Here is a 22251-nt window from a genome sequence, read left to right as displayed (position 1 = left end):
CCGGGTATGTTCATCTGTAACACAAGAGTAACGAGCTGCTGACACCAGCAAGATATGAGAAACATCATCTCATCACCATCCCACCATCCTGGGATGTCGCAGTGTTTCCAGTGGCGTCGGGAAGGAATTCTGCTGCGTAGAAAGGCTGGTGACGCACCCATCCCTCAGACTCTGAGGGCTTGTCGCCCACATTCAGGAGAATGAATCCAAGGGAGAGGAGACATGTTGCCGGGATGTTTTCTGAGAGGAAGCCCAGGAATTGGCTGCTGCAGCCTGACAAAGCAAGAGCAAGTGGGACTTTGGTCATGCTCCATAAATATACCCAACTGGGCTGGGAAGGAGGGGGAATCCTGGAGCATCCCTGGAATGAGAGCAACTGGATTCAGGCTGTCTATGGGATACATTCAGCCAGAGGAAGAGAAAGCGGATTTCCAGGCACTGCAGGAGGCAGCACCTTCCAGTATGAGGCACTCGGGGGAGAGGCACTAATGGCTTTGAAGGAATTGAACACCGACGAGCAAGCTGGATGTGGTCTCTGTGACTTCCTTTCCTCTGGCTCCTGGGAAGTCTGGGCTTGTTTCCTTCATCTTCCCCACAGAGCCCCTGCCGGAGACTGAAGCGTCTGCTGTGGGTTCCTGGAGAACAAGGTGTCCCCATGACCCACTGCCTCAGATGGAAAGTGAAGATGGGGCAGGCATTCCCAAAGTTCCCTGTGGCAGTCACTCAACAAACACAAGGGTGCCCCAGCACATCATGGGGTGCTGTCTCCATTCAGACCCTGGGTTTGCAAGAGTCACCACCCCCAGGTTCAGGGGGATGTGGACCCCCGTGGGGCAGGTGTGGAGCTAACCCTGGTACTCAGTTCATTGCGTCCAGCACCTTCTATGGAAGCACAGGCACAGGGCTGAACTGTGTGTGGATTTGGGGGATTTGATCCAGGGGAGTGAAACAGCCTTTCCAGTGCAGGAACATCAGCAAGAACATCCCTTTTACACACTGAATTTGCTGTTCCAATTCTCCCTTTCAGTTTCTTGTAAAACACCCTATTCCCTCCTCCCCAGCCTGTCTGCCTGGCTAGAGGCATCCTACCTTGCTTTGCCATGGAGTTTCCATAGTTCATAAACTTGTGTTGGGAGAAATGGTGCTGTTTATAAAACACCACAAGCTGTTAGAATATTGCTTGTCATAATTATGGATCTGAGCCTACATGTACAGCCTTGGCAGACATGCAGCCAGCTCAGTGTCCCTGGCTTAGAGGGAGAGATTTTTTACCTGCTAAATGCAAGCTGCTCTGAAGGTATTAAAGCAAGTACTGAATAAAAATCCTCTTTCTTTACAGGTCTTGTCAAAGCAGAGGACAAAGCAAAAGCCCATCGAGCCAAGAAGCTGGAGGGAAATGCCAACATGGAGGAGCTGAAAAAGAAACCTCCAGGAGTTGGTGTGAAGAAGGAAACATCTGTGCATCTACCAGCAGGTGAGGCTGGTGGGGGCAAAGCACAGGCAGCAGCTCTGTGTGCAGTGTAGCTGCTTTTCTGTGCACTACCCCAAGCTTGCATGGTCCCTACCTTCATGCTGCCATCCCCACCTTCACCTGCAGCTCATGGTCCCCACACCCCTTTTGGCCCAGCGGGTTGTTCACTGGGTGAGTTTTCTGGCAGGTTTGTCAGGAGAAGCAGCACAAAGTCAGAGGTAGGAGCACACAACTCCTGTCCTTTTGAGACGTAACACAGATGTAGGAACAGCCACTGGTGCTAAAATGTTAGTGCAGCCAGAATTGACATCCTGAGGGCCACCTTACCTTCAGTTCACTGCCAGATCAATGCGATGAAAGTGCTGGGAGTTGAGAGCCAAATTCCACCTGGCTTCGCTGTGAGTCAGCATGTGACCCATGTGGTGATGGCATTTTTCTAACATCATTGCCATGAATGACACCAGTGCATAACTCTGAGCATAATTACGCCTTCCCTGAGCCTCGAGGTGCAGCCTACAGCCAGCACAGGTTGCTTGCTTTCCCTGAGAGCTCTGACAGCAGGAGGAATGCAGGATGTGCAAGATAAACACAGCTGCACTGCCTTGCACTGCTTTCAAATTCAAATAAACGACTCTCTGATCTCACAGCCATGTAAGAGCATCCAAATAAACAGACTTGGTGGATTTTATTCCACCCAGGCTTCCCTTGGTGGAAGGTCAGCGCTGCTCTGCTGAGAACACGGCGTGAACTCTGGGCCTGGGAGCTGCTTTTGGCCCCACATATCTCTTATTTTGGGTTTTTTAAAGGCCGGTCACAGCCATTCAAATAAACAGATGCCTGGAAGCCAGCAGTCCCCCAGCTTCCTCCGTGTCTGCCGGGAAGAGGATTGCCAGAGAAGCTTTCCAGGCACACGTCCGGATGGAGCTGAGACACTCACCTTTGTTTCACTCCCGCTAATTGTTTCATTTGGCAGGGGGAAGTTATTCCAAGCAGGGCAGGATCAGGTGGCTGGGGGCATCATTGCGTTTTAACTCCCAGTGTGCAGGATACCAGCGGGATTGGAAAGGTGAACCTCCTTTCCCCAGGTCAGCAGGTCTGGTAACTCCACATGAAATGACCCAATGACCCAGTGTGCTTGGGCAGCTGCAGGAGAGTAGGACAGGGACAGCTGCATGGTTCGTGTCCAGTTTTGGCTTTGCCTGGGAGACTGTATCTCTCTTTTTTTAACATCAGGAACTTTCCCACTTCACTGCTTTTCAACTTATCAAATCAAGTAGCCCAGGCAGGTTGGATGTAACACCTCTCTCCTCTCTCTCACCAGCAAACCCTGAGGACCAGTGGCAGCGGGAGATCAGCGAGAAGGGGGAAGTCTCTTGTCCAACCTGCAGTGTTATAACCAGGAAAACTATTGTGGGGCTCAAAAAGCACATGGATGTCTGCCAGAAAGTAAGGCCTCACTTTATTCAGTCAAACACATGGGTTTTGGAGGGGAATGGATGTGTATATGTGCCACTCATAAATGTGCAGTGGTGTTCCTAAAACCATTTCTGCACTGTGTTTGATAGAACACTTGTTGGTCATCTTCAGCTTGCTGGCTCGTTTGCATCGACCCAGAGGGATTTGGACACTAATTCTCAGCAATTCTGAATCCCTTTGTGGTCTTGCCCCAGTATCTCAGCAGAGTCAGGTATTTCTAGTAGCTAAACAAATAGTTGTAAGGCTGCAGAGATTGTTGGGGTTGTCTCTAATCTGGCCTCCTCCAGAGCCCTGGCTGTGGGGTTTCACTGTGTACTGTGCCTTGTATCAGGCCGGATAAACTGTGGCTGCATGAGAGCATGTCTCAGGGAGACTGAGCCTGGATGTGCTCAGGCAGGTTGTCAGGATGCAGGGGTTCAGTAATGGTGCAGTGAAAAATTGTCTCTCTGCCCCCCCACCATCCATCCGAGCGCGGGATTACATCTTCATCCGTCACCTGGCGGAGCCGTCGCCACAGAAAGCCAACATAGGATCGATGCCTCCTGCTTTGAAAATATGTGGCTGGGCTTTGATTCCACATTCATTTTCTGTAAATGCTTTCCCAGCCATTGCCTTGCTGTTTATACAGCAGTGGGAGGCTGCTCTTCCTCCCAAACCCCATACTACAGCAATGCTGGGCAGAACCCTGCCGCCTCCAATATCTTCCTGGCCTCAGTGGAGTGGGGATCCTGGCCATCACTGGTCGTATTTCCTCCACTTTGGAACATCTCCCAAGCCAGGCTGGCTCTGTGCAGGCTGCACAGCCAGATGACCTGGTGAACACAGCTCTGCTGGAGCAGTCAGCGGTGTCTTCCCTGCTGGAAATATGCCAGTGGGTGTTCAGCCAAAGATTTGGGGCTCCAGCCCTTGGAGTGAGTGTTCTGTCACCTTTCCTGAGAGGGACAGTCGTTGCCAGAGCTGGTTGTGCTGTTCCAGGAGCTGGGATGCTTCAAGGAATCACAGGCAGGACAGTCCCTAAGTTCCAAGTGTGTGACCACAGGTGCAGCTCTCACCATTCCATCTCTGAGATGAATCTGTGGCACAACCTTAGTGAGTGAGACCCTGCTGCTGCAGGCACATGGGATCCCTATCAGAAGTCACCCTGGGGTTCAGGCACTCCTTCTTCTTTAATGACTGATATATTCCTTAGCTGGACAATGGGGAAAATGATGTGCAGGCTCCCAAAACTCTTATAAAAAAATGGAAATTGGTTTCTCTGTTCCATGCTTGTCACAAAGCAGTCTGCACCTGTTTCCTTTGGTTTTGGAAAGGAAAAAAGGGATGGAGAAGGTTGCAACATTCTTGAGCCTGAAGGAGGCAAGGGCAGTTATATCCTCCTGGTATCCCCGGTGGGAGGGCTTGCTGGAATGTGGACATGGTCTTGACCCAAGAAGTAAATCCCAAATTAGCTGGTAGTGGCATCCGGTGAGTCAAGGAGCTGTTAGCATCCGCCTTGTTAGGATCAAGCACTTGGATCTGGGATAAGATTAACTGATGGTAGCACAGGTACCATGAGTCACTCCTAACTGGCTGCAGTGAGTCTATTCTTCATTTTCCTGGAGTTCCATAATGAGGAGAGATTTGCAGATCCACCTTCATTGCCTCTCCAGCTTTTAGTCATGTCTTGATTGAAGAGAGAGTAGTGAAGGTGAGGCATCTGGCAGGAGAAGCAGGAATGACCACAGCTCCTGGCTGGGCAATGGCTCCCTATTGAGATAGTGTCTTGGTGCCCAGAGCATGAATGCCCTGAGGTGTATATTCTGGTCCCTGCCCCAGCAGAAGTCAAGATATGTTAACCCACTGTGCAAGTGCCCCTTGTACCTTGGGGTGTGCAGTTAATGCATCTCCCCATGCATTCAGGAGGCCAAGTTGGGTCAAACAGCAGGGCAGCATGAGACAGGAATTATCCTCCTATGATTGTGTCCTTAATTTCACACAGCCCAGGCACCCAGAAATTGCACTGTACACCAGCATCTGTTTTACTTAACAGGACTGCAGAGCACAGTCCACTGGCATTGGTAGATCAAAGCTTCTCCTCTCTCTAACCCTTTGACAGGAAGAGTAAGACACCAGATCCAGATGTTTTCAGCCAGTGAGGCTTTAAATCTAAATCCAAAATGGAATGTTTTCCAAAAATTGGGGCATGTGGGTTTGATAACAGTATCCAGGACAACAGAGAGAAAGCTCTAAGCTGCAGGCAGGGACTGGGATAGGAAACAGGGACGCTGTGTTGCCTGCTGGGTCCCACCACTGCGTACTGCTGCAGCAACAGCCACCCATGGGGTTATTGACCACCAGCAGCAGCAGCACTTGGAAGGATGTGGCCTCTCTGGTGACTTGCCTTTAATTTCTTCAGCTGCAGGATGCCTTGAAGTGTCAGCACTGCAAAAAACAGTTCAAGTCCAAAGCTGGGCTGAATTACCACACCATGGCTGAACACGTCAGCAAGGTAAGGGAGCTGGGCTATGCTTGTCTTCTGCCTCCTTTCTCCATGCAGGTGATGAAGCCATCCATCAAAAGTCCTCTTTCTATGGTCTTTGTAAAGGAGGGATCCACCTTTGCAGCATTTCCCACACTGCTCAGCCTCGATGGTGGTCTTCCCCCTTCCTGCTAAGGAAAGCATTTCCTTCCCAGGTAGTGAGTTAGGCTCATATTGATACTGATAAATAGAGCAGAGGACTGAAAAAATAAAACAGGATTTCAGATCCCAGCATGGGGGAAAATCCGGTGAGTACCATGAGGCAGATTTTGAGTGGCAAAGCCCTGCCTCCAAAACTGTGCCTGCAAATCCATGACTGATGGGTTCTGCCTTGCATGAATCTCAAAATCTGGTCTTTAGCTCTCCACTGTGCATGGGAGAAGCAGCCACAAAATTTATCATGAATAAAATTTTGCAGGCGCTAGTTAGATGCTGTTCTAAAAGTGTGGTTTTGTACATCTCTGAGATACCATGGCAAGGCATAACTACATTTCTACGTGTCCCGGGCTTACCAGTTGTGACTTGTCTTTTACCTGTGCCTTAATCTCCTGCTCTTCAGTCTTGCTGGTGAATCCTCTGTGCAGGAACTGCTCCTGAGTTTCTCAGCTGGGCCTTTAGGTGTAATCACAGGAAAGACATGAGCAGATCCAGCACATACCAACGAAGCAGTGGGAGATCCAGCTCTCCTAATGAGAGGTTCCCTCTAGCCCAGGGCAGCTCCCTGCAAGGCAGGGGTTTTCCATCCACTCCTGGCACAGAGGACATGAGTAAATGGTTGACTCTGTCGCTTCTGTTACTTCCTTGTTTCCAGCCTGTTCCTGTGGAAACCACTGGACTTGGTGAACAGGAAGAGCGGGAAAGGCTGAGGAAAGTGCTAAAGCAGATGGGAAAACTGAAATGCCCCAATGAGGTACAAGAACAATTCTTGTTTCTCGTTCTGTGAAAAGGTGGAAGGAGTGAGTCCCACGCAGAGGGGGACATGTACTCTCCAGGCATCCCTTGGCAAGTGCTCAATGTTTCCACCTTAGCTCAGCCATCCCAATCCCTGTCCCACTGGCTCTGTGCGCTCCAGCAACAGGACAGCCCTGCAGGAGGGTGGGCACAGGGCAGACTGGGGAGCGCTGGAGGGCAGGTTCTGCCTCCTGAGCTCAGGAAAGAGCACAGCCTGTCCTGGGCACAGCGTAAAACCAAACCACACCAAAAGCAGAGCCGAGCCGGTTGCAGACAAGTCACGAACAGGTAAGGGAGGCGTTGGCAGAGGTTTGTCCCGTGGGTGCTTTGCTTTCCATGCAGGCAGTGCCTCCCCAGTGCCTTCCCCTCCTGCTGCCTGCTGTGTGTGTCTGTCCAGAGAGCTTTATCCATGTGTCGGGGCAGAGAGTGCCAGGGGCAGGGACTGCTCCTCCCATCCTTTCACTGTCCTGCCTGTGCATGGCTCTTTGGGGACTGTCAAATTCTCCAACACTCGGATGGGATGGGCTGGAAGAGCTGCTCTTTGGAGTGGGCTCCTCGGGAATGTTCCTCCCTGGAGAAACGGCACCCCAACCTTTTCAACACGGGCACGTGAAGCCCCAGCCCTCCTTAACCCTCCCCTTCTCCCCATCTCCACAGGGTTGCGTGGCCAACTTCTCCAGCCTGATGGGCTACCAGTACCACCAGAAGCGGTGTGGGAAGCAGCTCGCCGAGGCCGACAAGCCTGTGTTCAGCTGCCCACACTGTGGCAAGAAGTACAAATCCAAGGCTGGCCACGACTATCATGTGCGGTCAGAACACACGGCCTCGGTGAGCCCCCCGGACGCCTCCGCAGCCCGAGGAGCGGGGCCATCCCTCCCCGGGGGGGACTGCAGAGCTGCGGAGCCCGTGGGCAGGACAGAGCCGGGCAGGGCCGGGCCGGGCAAGGCAGGTGCAGGCGTCGGGCCGGTGTCGTTTTCTCCCTCAAATCACCATGCACACATGTTGTACCATGCAGTGTCGGGGGAACAGGGTACACCCTCTTCCACCCCTCCAAAAATGCTGTTTATGGGAGTGGTCAGCAGCATTCCCTTTCCCCAGTGCCCACAGGGCTGTGCTCCAGCCCACCCTGCATCCGTGCTCTGCAGGAAAAAAAACCAGACCTCAGGCTGCTCCCTCACAAGCATCGACTGCTTGCCAGCGCCAGGGTGGCAGGATCTGTCCCTGGGGAGCATCCCTTTCTGTTCTGTTGATCCCTACTGGCAGTGCATCCGACGCTAATCACTCCCTAGCTCTAATAACAGGAGACATTTATACACATGGGAGCACGGAGGGACACAGTCTATGGCTACTGCTGGGCTGAGGGAGGCGGGTACTCCCCTTGCTCCCATGCTCCAGTGCAGAGGCCCAAAGCAAGTGTGGAAACAGCCCAAATCCCAGCATCCCCATCCCGGGGCCAGAGAGCTCGTCTGTTCTCTTGTCATGCCCTTCCTGACTCTGTCTCTCTTGCAGCCTCCAGAGGAGCCAGAGGTGAAGCCAGAGCCTGGTCCCATAGAAGATTTTGAGAGGACCCCGAGCGGCCGCATCCGTCGGACGTCGGCCCAAGTAGCCGTCTTCCACCTCCAGGAGATAGCAGAGGATGAGCTGGCCAGGGATTGGACCAAGCGGAGGATGAAGGATGACCTGGTGCCTGAAACGAAGCGGGTGAGCAGCCTTTAGTTCTCACTGTGCACAGAGATCCTGGGATTCTAGCCTGGCCTCCGTTGTACATGGAGATTCCAGGATTCCAGCCTGGCCCCAGCTGGTTGAGGCCCTCACATGTCTCACTTGCTGTGCCTTAAATTAATTAGCTGTGATGGCAGATTTATTGCTGAAGAGCCCACCCAGCACAGGCTGAGGCGCTGTGGTCTGGAGGCTCCCAGCAGCAGGCGGCTGTGCCCTTTGGAGGAAGAGGTGGTGCACTGGGGAGAGATCAGGGTCTGGCCCCAAGAGTGTTGGGGAGGGAGGTCGGTTCTGGTCCATGCTGAGCAGGGAAGTAGAGGCTGGCAGCCAGGAGGAGCACGTGAAGAGAGCAGATTGGATCTGAAACCATCTCCCTTGCACTGTCAGAGAGCAAAGATGCCCCAGGCAAAATTCCCTCCCTTCCATGTCTCTTCCTTAACTTCTGGGAGATGCTTTCCTGGAGGTAAAGAGCCTGCAGCATCCCAGAGCAGTGCTGCTGGGAGCAGAGGAAGGCGGAGAGTGGAGACAGGGCTGAGCCCTGCAGGATCCAGCAGCAGTGCACTCGTGGTCCAATGCTGTGGGGTTTGCACAGGGCCCCAGCAGGCTTGAGCTTTTTGTAGGCATTGGAGTGAGTACACGTTAAACCAAACTTCCCTTCTGGCTGTGGGAGGAGGTAATTATTCATGGGAGTGTACTAAAGCTGAAATTCCCTCCAGGTATGCTCCTTCTGGACTGTAAAAGGAATGAGGCAGCAGTAAATCATAAACCTTTTCAGTGCAAAGGGGAAAAAAGAGAGGGAACGGGAGTTTTTTGTTTGCCAGGACTCAATGCAGAGCTCTCCTGCAAGTCTCTGCATGAGCTGCAGCGTGTTTCCTGAGCAGGTGACTCTGCAGTTAGGTGCCAGGCCTGTTCCCTGCTCTGAACAGTTGGGCATCTCTTGCCCAGTGCTCTGAAATTCACCCTGGCAAGATACTGGGCATTTTGCAAAGATGGGAGTGAGGATGAGAGGACATCAGGAGAGTGTGAATAGTCCCACCCCAGAGGACTTACCCCAAGCCATGAGAACAGCCCAAGTCTCAGAGCCAGCTTGGAGAAGTGATGTGGCTCACGTCAGGAAAAGGGGTGGCAGGACAGCAGCCTTGGGCCAATATGCCTTCCTGCTCCCACAGCCTGTCCCGTGCTGTCCTGGCACCTGTGTGTGCTCAGCAGAAGTGCCACCATGGTCCTGCAGAGACTCAGAAGAGCTCAGCCTGGCTCAGCTCTGGTCTACACATGGTGGGCAGCTGGAAAACCAGCACAGGAACAAACCAGCAGCTTCTTTACCCCCTTTGGCACCCCAGTGAGGCATTGGCACAGAAGGGGACCCAGCACTGCCATCTACCTTGGGGCAGAGCTGGGTGTTTTAGGGCCAGAACTGCTTGCAAACATTTTATTTCCCCAGTGCTTGGTGTTGCCATTGTTGTTTTCCAGATGTCTTCAGCTGCAATGCATTAATAACATAAAAAAACCAAGTCCAAAGTAGCTGTTTCATTTCAGATACGGTGGGAGAAGAGGTGTGCTGCTCTCTTCTCCCCTCTCCAGTCTCAGCTCTTGCATTCTTCTCTTTCCTCTTGGAATTGTTCCCTTTACTCAGGACTCTGGGTATTTTCTTTTTGAGTTGAGGGAGCAGCCAGGACCCCAGGCCAGGACAAGGGGCACATGCTCAGGCTGACATACAAAGGCATTGTAAAGGTCTCAGCACCGGCGTAATTGCTCCATGAAGTGCTGGTGGGTTTTTTAATGAGACATTTCTTGTGTCCAGAGTCTGATTGTTTAACTAAGTCCCATCTCAGTGCTAAAAAGCAAAGAATTGCTGTGAGGTTGGCAGAAGCAGTTTTGCATTGAAGATGAGCAAAGGGGGAATTGGATCAGCTCCCAGATGGCAAAACAAGGCTCTTGGGTTGGAGAATCAAGAGACCTCAGGCTCTGCATGAAATCCCAGATGGATTTTGGAGGAAGTCAGTGCAGTGGGTGAATCCATACATAGCTGTGCCTGTGCCTGTGGGTACGTCTTGCAGTGACTGTCACGTTCCCTTGACAACACTTTATAATCTGTTCAGTCTATGACATTTTTTCTTGACGAGCGATGCTGGGAGGAGGTGGGAGGCAGGTTCTGCCCGGGGAGGCTGGTGGGAGCTTGCTGACTTCAGCACGCTCTGAGCTGCTCTGCTCAGCCACGGCTTGCATTGCTCAGGACCGCTCTGCCTTTACAAGTTGGTTCAGTTCAGGGTGTAGGAAAAAACCTCCCAGCAAGTGCCCAGTTTGACCTCATTACAGCCCCAAAACAGAACTGCCCTCAGAACTGCCTGTGGGACAGCCTTGTGCCATGTGGGGGGCTCAGAGCAGCCAGCAGCGTCCCCATGTCACCACCTTGCCAAGCATGTGTGGTGGCTGTCCCTGAAGGAGCTGACAGCCCAGAGCCACTGGAGCAGCAGGAAGATAAACACCAGTTCACCATGACCAGGGCACTGGGACTGGTGGGAACCGATGGAAATCCCAGAAGAGCCACCACACCACCTCCTCTTTTTCCCACTGAGCCGTACCCAGCCATTGGGAGTACACTGCTGGGCCTGCAGACCCTGTACTGGACATGGAGAGAAGTGGGATGTCAGGGATCAGCAGCAGATTGCAGCTGCTCTTTCACCTTTTCAGCAAGCCCTAGGGATTTCCAGGATTCCAGAGAGAGAGATGCTTCCCAGCTCTGATCTGTAACCAGTGGTGGATGGATACACCTAAACTTGCTGCAGTGCAGGACAAGCTCCATCCCTGAACTCTCCAGTTCCCCACCATGGTCCCAGCAGTCAGTGTGGATTTCGAGGAAGCTGATGAAGAGAGCCACCCCTCTCCATCCCTTTTCCAGGCAGCAGAACGTTTTCCCAGGGGAAGGCACAGCTCCTCATCAAGCCCATGGGATATGAAGGTTCACAGCCCCACGGCAGGAACAGCCGCAGTGCATCCCCTGTGCTGTGGCCATGTGGCAGCTGGTCCCAGCCGGTGAGAGGGATGCTGGGTTTGGATCCCGTTGGTGGCCTGTGGTGGGATGCGTTCGCCTTTCCCCGGGAGGATGGATTCCTTCACACCAAAGCAATGGCATCAGAATAAACGATTGCTGCTCGATCCCAGGCCCTGCGCTGCCTTCAGTCTGCACTAACCAAATCCAGCATTTCTAAATATACACTGGAGTCTTATTTTCTCGCTCCGATCTTTATTTGCCTCCAGATAAGCTGAAACAGATGGGGTGTTTCACAACAGCCGCTTGCTGGGGATGTCAGATGGGGAAGGGCGCACCCCTGCTGCTTTTCTGGGAAAAATCCCCTCTCCAGAAGCTCTGTGAAGATGATGCTGACCCTCCTCTGGCCTTTGCTGGGGCCATCACTTGCCCATGAGCAGCCTTGAAGGCTGCAGGTTCCCAGCTCACGGCAGTGGGCTCTGGGGTATAGTGGGGGATGAGGAACAACCTCCTCAAGCAGGGGGAAGAGGCATCTAAGAGGCAGAAGGGAAGAAAATGCTGTGGAAATCCCACTGTTTCAGAGTGTGATGCTTCTTGGTAGAGCTTGAGGTGAGGTTCCTTGCTTCAAGGTGCTGGAGGTTGTGATGGGCTCACAGGGAGGGATGTAGAGCTCCACTGTGGGATACATGGACACTCCATTTCCCTCCCCTTGGCTCAGGGTCTCAGTGTCAGTAGGGGCAGCCATGAAGTCTGCACATCCCCGTGGAGCCTGCTGCCGTGGTGTGCCAGGGATCTGGAGCAAAGGGCAGCCGTAGGCCAGTCATAAAGCTAAAGGGGAAAAGTCATCTCCAGGCTTGAGGTTTATACTGGAACCAGGATAAATTCCAGAGCAGAAGACGCTGGCTTGGGTTTGTCCCCCAAAACAATGGCCCTGCAATCCAGGCAGGAGCCAGGCTGAGCCCTGCAGACTCATGCCACTGGGGGCCAAACCGGATCCCAGCTCCAGCTGCGGGGCCAAGTCCATCCTTCTCCCCTTGCTCGGCAGAGCTGGCATGGTGTGACCCTCCTGTGGGACCTGGCTGCTGGCCAGCACCCCTAGGTGCATTTTGCCTTCATGGCATCATCCACAACCTCCACAGGAAGAAGAGAGAACTGTGCCTTGTGCTGGGGACCTGGGTGAGGCTTCAGGGGCGCTCACTGGCTGAGACATCCCGCATGGTTCTCATTTAGTGCGATATATTTTGGGGAAGGGGAGAGCTGTCGAGGGAGCAGAAAGGATTGAAATAAGAAAGTTAATTAAATAAAACCGTCAGTCAAAGGAAACAAACCTTCCCAGCCCAGCATCCTTCGACTGTTCAGAAGAGATGGGCTGCAGCCAAAACCAGTTGTAGTCGTTTAATGATTTGGCCATGAAAATTTTCACTTACAGGCTGTTTGAGGAAAATAAATGGAAACGAAAAAAAAAATATAAAATATTCCATGCCTGGGGCTCCCTCTTAATAGAGACATAAAGATGACTTTGACATTCCCAGAACCACAGCGCCCTGGGAAGACATGGGATTTGCATGTTATTGTGCAGGACTGTTGGAGGAGAGCAGGGAGGGATTTTTCTCTGGAGTGGGAAAGCAGAGCAGCAGAGTCCACATCTCTGAACATCCCCCCTCGCCTCCTCCCCAGGGATGCGCGGAGGGAGAGGTTGTTGCTGGGGCTGTGTGCGGTTACCGTTAATGTTTGCTCATTCATGGGATTGATTGGGTTTTAATTATGGAGGCCTTTTGGCATCCTGGCTCTCGGTATCAATGGCAAAAAGGGACTCCTGTGTTCTCCCCTGGAGGTGGCATTGCCTTCCCCGGGCTGGGGACCAAGCTCTTGGTAGATGCACCATCCCAGAGCTTCAAAGAGCTCTGCTGGCATCTCCCCCAGCCGCGAAGCACGACAGAATTGCAGCATGCTGGGGCTCGGGGGAGTTTTCCACATCCACATCCGTCCATACCAGGGCTCACAGCGCCATTTCGCAAGGCCCTGTGCCCCTGCCCCTCACATGGAGCCCAGTGCTCCCTGACCCAGCTGTACCCGGGGGAAGGCTGAGGGGCACATGGATCACTTCAATTTGAGTGGAAAGGAACAGCTGGCACCTGAGCCTTCAACAACGAGCTTCCCTTTGCAGGGGGGTTTGGGAACAGCTGGGGGGAGCTGGACAAAGGCAGATTCGCAGCTTTATCGGCGTGTTCAGGAAAAGTTACAGCTGGAAAAGAAATCCAGCCAGCTTCCTGCTGCCTCCAAACTGCCAGCTCCAGGTCCTCAGGGACTCTTCGGCCCTCTGCGAGCCTTTGCACCTCTGCGAGCACCTTTTGGTCATGCATCCTCTCTATCCATCATGGATGCAGGGATGCAGTTGTGTCCCATGCTCGGAGGTGCCCATGGAGAGTGCTCACGTACCCACACCTGCACCATGCTGTCTGTGGGCTCACCCAGCACTGCTCCCACTCTGGGCAAGCTTGGGGCCAAACAACATCCACTGGCTCTAGCAGAGCTCACCAGGCCGCGCTGGGAGTTGTGCTGGCATGGTTGTGCAGCCCAGTGTCCCCTGCAGACCTTGGCACGGTGGCTCAGTGTCAGGCAGGGACCAGCCCTGCAGGTAGGGCCAGGAACAGTGGCTGGGAGGCCCGGAGATGCCTGAAGCTGCCTGGAGCTGCCACAGCTGCCTTGGCTTGTGCTGAACACGCAGAACTGGAGTTGAGAGGGCCGGCCCGCTATGCTAACCCTCAAAGTCGCTAATAAAGCGCTAATTAAAAGCACTTGGAAGGACCAGCCCTGCCAAAAGCAGAGGCAGAGACACAAGAGCCGTTCATTGTTTAACGGGTTGTGCCCATTCATCCATGGAAGGCAGCCGTGGAGGCTGGGCCCCTCTGCCCAGTGTGCAGGGTTGTTTATTCCCCTGGTTATAAAACACGGCAGAAGGGCTGTGCTGACACCAGGCACCGAAAATGCCGGGTCCAGTCCTGGCCCTGTGGGCATGGACCCGGGAGCAGGAGCCTCTCCTCTCCTGTTTGCCACGGACTCCTCGCCAGTGGCAGGGCAGTGGGCAGAACCACCTCCCTGGCCTGCAGTTCCCGAGGGGAGAATGGCATCTCTAGGGAAAGCCAGAGTAGTTTTCAGCCCCGATTCACTTTGGGGCGGGGCAAGACCCGTGTGAAGAGGCAGGACCGGGCTGGGGTGTGCAGCTCTGCTAATCGACTGCTATTGTTCACAGCTCAATTACACCCGACCAGGGCTTCCAAAGCTCAATCCCAGGCTGCTGGAAAACTGGAAGAACGAAGTGAAGGAGAAGGGCCGCATCAACTGTCCCAACAACGTAAGGATTGTCTGTTCTTCCATGGGCTGGCTGGACTCAGTCTGCAGGAGGAAGGGGGGTTTTGGGGGCAGAAACCCACCAAAAATGGTTCTCATTGGGCCGCTGATCATAGAGATGCTCAGACCCTCATTTCACCTCCTTTCCCTGAGCTTGCTGCGGTGTCTGGTGAAAGTGTGTCCCAGCTTTGGGATCCACCAGACTTGGGGACAGGGCCACCCTTGGGCTGATGGTGCAGCATTACCCAATCTGGGCTCTGGAGCTGCGTTTAGGAAGCTCCCAAGATCCCGACAGGGTGAAGGCTGCTCATCCCGCACAGCCTTTTGATGCAGAGAACCTGCTTTTCCCAGAGTTAATCGAAGATAGATTTAAGCCAAGCTTTTTAAAGCCCTGTGGCAAGCACAGACCTCAGGGCATGGTGCGTGTGCCACATCTCGCTGTGAAACACAGCCTTGGCCCGAGCTGACAGAGAGGTGAACCCCGCCCTGGTGCTAAGCTTGGATTTATCGTCCCAAACAAAGCCTTGCTAATGGGAGTTCTGAAGGAGGCTGTTCCCACAAGGCCAGGGGAGCCGGGCTGGCTAATTAATGTCATACACGGGCACTTGGAAAAGACATTGCTCAGAAACTGGTCATGCTGCTGCCTGGGTGATTTCTCTTCTCCATTAAGCCTCTGCTGTGGCTCCAAGAACTCCTGTAGCCCAGCAGGACCTCCCGACAGCTCACAAATGTAGGTTTTCCACGGAGACATTTAGGGGAGAGGTTTTTCAGCCCGTTGTAGAGGGATTTGGCCACATGACTCCCATTAGCACTAATGGGAAACGTGTGACCAGAGCCCTCGGCGCCTCGCAGAGCGTTAACCTCACACTGCTCAGTCTGGACCGGTGGCCGTGCTGGTTCAGCAGGCTCCTGGCCACGGCTCAGAGGAAGGCAGGGGGTGAGGGGGATCGTGTCTAACCCTGCTTTGTTTTTTCCTGCAGGGCTGTGAAGCCATTTACTCCAGTGTCTCGGGGCTGAAAGCTCACCTGGCCAACTGCAACAAGGTAGGTCCTGCCTTTTACACCCTTTTCTCAGAGGTGGCTTTGGTGTTGGGTTTTCTCTTCCCCCTAGCTGGTTTGGAAGGAGCAAGCCAAGGGACAATGGCACAGGTTAAAGGATGGTGAATGCTGGAGGGTTGGCTGGCAGTGCTGCTCCCAGTGAGTTGTCACCAGGCAGATGGAGGCAGAGAGGCTCGAGCTGCGCAGATGGATTGGAGGGGATGTAGCTGCCATTCCAGCTGTAGAGAAAAGGTGCCACAACACAGACTTCTCACCCAGGTACCCAGACTTCTGACACAGAAAGTGTCTCGGGGACACGGCAGTGGGACAAAGCCCTCCTGCTTCATGTCCTCCTGTCCCACAGCAGCCCCTGCCCAGCTGGTCCCTGCAGCCCCTGGATCATTCACAAGCCCTTGGCTACCCAGCATGGCCAGCACCTCACACAACCACGCATCAGCCACAGCAGCTCAGAGCCAAGGTGCTGGGTGTTGGAAACTGAATGTTTCCTGAGGCAAGTGGGAATCAGGAGTCTTCTTCCATCAATTCGGGCAGCCCTACAGCCCCTCTGGAAGCCCAGCTGGAGGGATGCTGGTGTGGTGCCTCTGGGATAGGCTGAGACTGGAAGAGGCAGCTGGTTGTGCAGAGACCAGTGCCTTCCCACTGGATGGATGGAGCAGCCCTGAGCTCCAGTGCCCTGCAGCTGCCCCAGGGGAGGGATCAGGAGCTCAGTGTAGGTCCCTCAAATTGGAACCAAGTAAGAGCTACTAAAGCTTTATACCCTGAAACATTTCCAGCTGCAGCTTCCATTGAATGGAGCTTCCAGGAGGCAGCTCCAATACGTACCCTGTGGTTATTAAAAACACCAACTCCCGCACTCCTCCAGCGCTAGCTGGAACAGCAGCCCTTAATGAGATCATTTAGAAAATGGGCTGCAGGGATCCAGCAGGAGGAGCTGGATTTAGGCAGGATAAAAGAGCAAACACAGAAGACCAGGACAGCTCCTTCTCTGAGAGAAAATGGAGCTGGTTTCTGGCTGGTTCCATGCACAGGAAGCAGCCAGGATCTGCATGAACATTTCCATGAACCACAGAGCTGCACCCTCTGGATCTGGCACAGCTGGGGTCAGGTATTGGGAGTCAGCAATGGGGAGTTGCTCTGTGACCCCACACTGCCATCAGCAGGATTCTTCTCCCTAGGGGAGAGGATTTACTTTGAGTACATGTGCCACCAAATTTGGCATAAATAAATCACAGCCCCTCCAGAACAGGTCTGTGATTCCCGCTGTAAAATCCTGCAGAACTGGTTGCGAAATATGAAGCCTTAGCAAGAGCAGAGGCTGCTCCCAGGCAGCACCCCATCTTCACTGGGGATTGATGCACCAGGATGATTTTGCACAAGGATTCCTGAAGCCAGGCCTGTCCTCTCCCGAAATGAGAGACCCATGTAACTCAGGATTTACAGCTATGGAGGAATTCCCAGGGAGGAAATATATGGCCCAGAGGGGCCCATCCATAACCCCCTTGTCAATAGAGAGCACATTATCTCCCACGTGCCGTGACCTGCGGCAGAGCCGGCAGATCCGTCATCCCACCAGGGCGCTGCTGACAGGAATCCAGCAGTCACCCTGGCTCTCTGACAATGTAACAGGAGAATTAGGTGAGTGCTGGACATAAATCCAATGGTGGTTCAGTCCCAGGGGATCATAGATCTGCTGACAGCGAGAACACAGGGCGATGGCCCCATCACCTGATGTTGGGGACACACAGACAGCAGCACGAGTGGCATGGACTGAAGCTCAGAGAGAGGATGTGGCTGTGAGTTCCTGGCCTGGCACCAAGGCTGGCAGAGATGTGGTGGTTCAGACATGAGTGTTTATTTTGTGTCACTTTGAGGTCACAGGAGCATCAGGGCCAGGGGAGGGCCATCCCTTGGGGCACTTTGAGCTCTGCAGGAGCTGCTGTGTCTTGCAGGGGGACCACTCAGTGGGCAAGTACCGCTGCCTCCTGTGCCAGAAGGAGTTCAGCTCCGAGAGCGGCGTCAAGTATCACATCATCAAGGCTCACTCAGAGGTAAGGAAGGAGCTGCATCTGGACTGGGCTGGTCCCTGCTCCAACACAAGCATCCTTGGGATGTCCCTATCCATCCATCCATCCATCCATCCATCCATCCATCCATCCATCCATCCATCCATCCATGTCTGTTAAGAGCAGAACACAGTGGCAGCTCCTAATCAGCCTGGGGGGTTCCTCCCTATTCCCCTTGATGTCCCTGACACCCCCAGGCTCATTGCAGCTGCTGAGCAGTTTGACCTCTGGGAGGTGATGCCAGTGGGGTGAGGGGTGGGCCAGGCTCGGGTTGTTTGTGCTGGTGCTGGTACTGGTGCCAGTGCCTGTCCCCCGACAGTCACTAACCCCCGTGTCACCCCACGGACACAGAACTGGTTCCGAACCTCCTCAGAGGCCAGCCGGAAAAAGAAAAACAGGGAACAGCTTTCTTCCAGCAAAGAGGAGAAAAAGAAAAGCACAAACGGGAAGAAAAGGGGGAGAAAACCCAAGGAGAGGCCTCCAGAAATGTCCCCGAAGGGCAGAGAGAGCGTGGCAGCAAAGACTAATCACAAGAAAACCCTCGAGCACTGGGAAGGCTCCCGGGGCAGCCCCGAGGGGGACGAGCTCGTCCCCAAGCCCCCGAGCCAGCGGAAGGGAGGAGCCAGCAAGATGCCCGAGAAATGAGCAGCTCAGAGACTCGTCTCCGAGGATTCGTTTACAGCCCAGGGTAACAGGGTGGGGGTCTCTCCCAGTTTTATGTCCCCTCCTCCCCATCCCACCTCCCCTTGCCCCACCCTCCTCTCACCCTCTTTTTACAAAAAGAAAGGAAAAAAGAAAAAAAAAAAGACAGAAAATATCAATTAACCACTTTAAACAAATCACGGACCTTGTTTCACACTGGAAAACAAACAGGATCAAGGAAGCTGGAACGTTCTTCACCCCCTGCCCATGTACATACCCCTCGGTGGGGTCCGCTGCCTCCCCCGGCCCGTGATCCCCCTCCCCTGCGCCAAACTGGTGACTCTTGAGCGAAAGAGAAGTGCAATAGCAGCGGGGTCCCGTGGGCGGGGACCCTCCCCCAGCGGCTCCGTGCCGGGGCGGGAGCTGCCCACCTGTCCGGCGGCCTCCCAGCTCCAGGGTGATGTTTCCAAAGATGTTTGACCCGGTCGGGCGGAGGGTCCGGCAGGAGTTGGCAGCGCTTTTCCTGCAGCCGCAGGTCGGGGGGAACGTGTTGGGCAGGGACCGGACCAGCTCCGTGGGGCGGCGGCTTGGCAGGGTTTGTGTGCGTGGTGCGAGGCACAGGCAGAGGAGGGGAGCAGGGCTGGGGGTGTGGGAGGTGTGAGCAGCAGAGGGGGGTGCTCTGGGACGGGTCAGGTTAGAGGGTTTAATGGGAAGTTGCGGGAATGCTGTGGGCACCGTGGAAAGTGGCAGTGCAGCCATGGAACCAGGCGTGCAGTGAGGGAGCTGTGCCTCGGTGCTTGGGTTGTGTTTGCCGGGCATGGAGTGCTGGGGTGGCAGAGACATGTGGCAGTGGCAGGGTCGGGGGCTATGGCAGCCAACGAGCTGTCCTCCCCGCCCGGCCTGGGGGCATCCAAGGGTGGTTCAGGTTCCCTCTGTGCTCAATCCCGAAGGTGCCGATCACCCAGGAGGGAGAAATGGGAGCCTCGGTTCCCCAGCTGTGGCCACAGGAGGTGTGTGACAGGGATGGGGGCAGCATCGAGAGACAATCACGGGTCCTACTTTAGGACGAGCCCAGTTGCTGCCCGGGCACCTCGCATTCCCTTTGTCCTTTCGGGCCGGGACCCACCATGGGGGGAGTCTCTGCTCCCAAAGATGCATCTGAGCCCCTGACCATGCCCTTCGGGGTGCCAGGCTCCTGTGGTGCCATCCCTGCTTGTGCTCTTGCCCCGGGCTCTTTGCTCCTGTGCTGACACTGTCATCACACCTCGCTCCAGCCCGGGGGGGAGCCATCCCAGACTGGGATGTGCCCGTCTCTAGACAAAACCAGGCTACCTCGGTCCTTGGGAAGCGGGCACATTTCCTCTCAGTAACACAACAGAAAACCTTAATTCGGTTTTTCCCCTATGCAGAGCCAGGAAAGAGGCATTAGAGGGGGAGCTTCTGCTTTTGCTTTAATCAATTCAAACCTCAGTCCTCGCTTTCCTCACTGCTCCCTGTCGCCCGCCAAAGGCTCGATATCGAGCAGCGGCTCAGTCATAATTAACATCCTCCACTGGCACGTTATTCCAGCCGGGGAGGGGGGGCAGTGGTGACTGCTGAAGCACTGACTGGCTGGCTGGCTGAAGCCAGGGTGGCTTCTCAGGGAGCCAGGGCTCCTGCTCTGTCCACAGCTGCGACACCTGGATCCACCATCTGCATTGCCCAGCGAGCTGGGCACGTGCCTGCTGCTGAGGGAACTGCCTGAGCATTGCTGGCTGCGCCGGGCCTCGAGGCAATTAGTGAGAAAGCTTAATTAGACACTTCGGCTCAGCCTGGTCTCTGCTTGCACTTCATCGGATCTGTGTTTGGATGGTGTCACTGGGGTAGATCCTGCCTCCCTGGGGAAGGGGGGGAGCTTTGGGAGCTGTAGGACAGCTTAGAACAGCTCCCAGGCAGCAGCAAGAAGGGGAGCATGGGCAGAGCTGTAGGCCTGGCACTGAAATCTCTGTGAAGGAGTAGAGGGAGCCACTGGATCCCAAAATCACATCCTACCACAGAGGGAAACCCCCAGGAAAGCTCCATGCCCTGGCCTAGGGAGGGGAGGTCTGGGTAGCCCAGGCAGCTGGTTTGGATGGTCACCACACAGTCCCCACTGTCTCCCCTTGGGCATGGCCTGGGACTCTGTTCTCATTAACATGCAATTAATTGGCTTGGCATTGATTAAATTAACAGGCAGCACTGTGCTCCATAGGCGGGGAGCCCTGGGAGTCAGGGTGGGGTAGACATGGGAAAGGGTCGGTTCAGGGGGTCATTGTGGGGTCTGGATCAAAACCACCTCTGCTTCTATAATGAGAGTGTCTGGCAGGAGCAGGGACAGCTGCAGTGGCCTCACAGAGTGACACCAGCCTGGAGGGGACCCCAGGGACCATCTGGGGTCTCAGGGCAGGCAGTAGGAGCAGCAGACCTAGTGCTGGGGCTGTCCCTGTCATCCTCAGAGCACTCACGGGCCCACTGAGGGCAGCACTGTGGTGAGGCAAGAATTTCTATGAGAAAGTGAAATTTTCAGGATTCCCCCCCTCTCCCCCCCAAAGGTGTTTTTCCCACTAGTCATCACTCAGAGAGGAACATGTTCCCCCTCACCTTCTCCATAAGACATCCTTTACCATCCTGCTTGTCCAGGGAAGGTTCCAGAGCAGTGCTGGGATCACCAGCATCTGCAGGTGCCACAGGTGAGCGGGCAGGGCCGAGTGATACCACAGTGGCATTGCTGGGGGCCAGTAGGTTGTGCCCCTTCAGGTGCTCCCAGTGAGGCAGTGCCAGAAGGGAAACCACCTTTATCCAGAGGGACAGGCAGAGGCTGCGGGACCAGATGGGGGACAAGGTGTCCTGTCCCCTTCCATCCCATCACCTGTGGGATTTGGGGATTTTGTCACCCTGGGCACAGTGATGCTGTGGTCCCGCACCTCCAGTGTTGGGGAAACCCACCATCCCATCACCCATGTCCCCAGGGAAAGGGCTAAACCTCCATGGGAGCAGGGATGGACTGCAACCCTGTGGGAAGACCTCATGGAAAGCTTGGATGGGCAGGGGACTGCCATGGCTGGGGAACCCTCGGCACTGGCACCATGCCCTGGCTAGGTTGGCTGTGCCACTCCAGCTCTGGCCACGGTGGATGGAGCTGCCTGGGCCTGGAGCAGCTCTCACCCCCAGGAACCTTGGGAGCATTTTGTTCTTTTCTTTCTCTCCTTGTGACACCCATCCCACGGCATATCCGAATGTTTCTCGTCGATGCCAGTTATTAGTGCATAAGTGTATTTTGGGGAAAAAATTAAAACAGAAAAAAAAAACCAAAAAAAAAGGAAAAAAAATTTTCAATTTATCACTTGTAACCATATATATAAATATATAAATATATATATTAAAAAGTGTTTATTTGCAAAAAATAAAATTGTTTTAACGGTAAACTATCTTATAATAAACTCCCGATTTGTGATGATCTGTTCTTTTGTTAATCATTGACAAATCCTCAGTTGGAGAGTACTGTCCGAGCAGCTCCGAGCAGCCGAGCAGCGCCGAGGCGCTCCCTGTACTGTATGTATGAAACAGCTGTATCGAATAAATGGTTATTGATTTTTTATTAGCACTGTTGTCACCGTTATTGGGCAGTTCGGGGGGAGGGTGGGACATGGGATCTGGTGGGTTTGGATTTGTCCTTCCTTTGTGGCGGTGGCTGAGGGGACCCCCCTGGTTGCTGGGGATGGAGCGTGTAGTCACTATCCCAGGGGTGCCACCAAAACCGGGATGGGGAAGGCAAGGACTGACGATGCTTCCTGCACCAGCACTCGGCACAACCGGCAGGCCTGGTGCCAGTAGGATCCCGGATGCCAACAGCCGAAAGCCCAGCTGCCCCCCACTCTTATGGCAGAAATCCCCCTAAAGCTGCTCCCAATCCACCCATCCCATCAGCAGCATCCAGCGTCTCCTGGCCCCAGGGGCCACATCCAGCCCAGGACCTCTCCTCCCTGGGGAGCTCT

The 22251-nt window shown here is 54.3% G+C and overlaps 1 protein-coding gene across 5 annotated transcripts in view; it reads left to right on the top strand.

The window, feature by feature from the left end:
* The window catches only part of ZNF512B (zinc finger protein 512B), a 30116-nt gene extending 8259 nt beyond the window's left edge, over window positions 1–21857 (top strand). For 2 of the 5 annotated variants that reach the window (XM_069033881.1, XM_069033880.1), the window contains exons 8-17: window positions 1340–1474; window positions 2793–2917; window positions 5343–5435; window positions 6277–6375; window positions 7074–7361; window positions 7926–8117; window positions 14378–14479; window positions 15456–15518; window positions 17483–17581; window positions 17948–21857. In XM_069033881.1, coding sequence (XP_068889982.1) covers window positions 1340–1474; window positions 2793–2917; window positions 5343–5435; window positions 6277–6375; window positions 7074–7361; window positions 7926–8117; window positions 14378–14479; window positions 15456–15518; window positions 17483–17581; window positions 17948–18241 — 1490 coding nt within the window. In that variant the 3' untranslated portion in view covers window positions 18242–21857. Of the gene's footprint in view, window positions 1–1339; window positions 1475–2792; window positions 2918–5342; window positions 5436–6276; window positions 6376–7073; window positions 7362–7925; window positions 8118–9304; window positions 11292–14377; window positions 14480–15455; window positions 15519–17482; window positions 17582–17947 lie in introns of those variants that run through there. The other 3 variants (XM_069033882.1, XM_069033885.1, XM_069033883.1) reach the window with 3 other exon arrangements.
* Window positions 21858–22251: the final 394 nt, after the last annotated feature.

Source organism: Aphelocoma coerulescens, chromosome 20 (genome assembly GCF_041296385.1).
Source record: "Aphelocoma coerulescens isolate FSJ_1873_10779 chromosome 20, UR_Acoe_1.0, whole genome shotgun sequence".
In the NCBI taxonomy this organism is placed as follows: Eukaryota; Metazoa; Chordata; class Aves; order Passeriformes; family Corvidae; genus Aphelocoma; species Aphelocoma coerulescens.
This window is presented reverse-complemented; position numbering and strand designations above follow the sequence as displayed.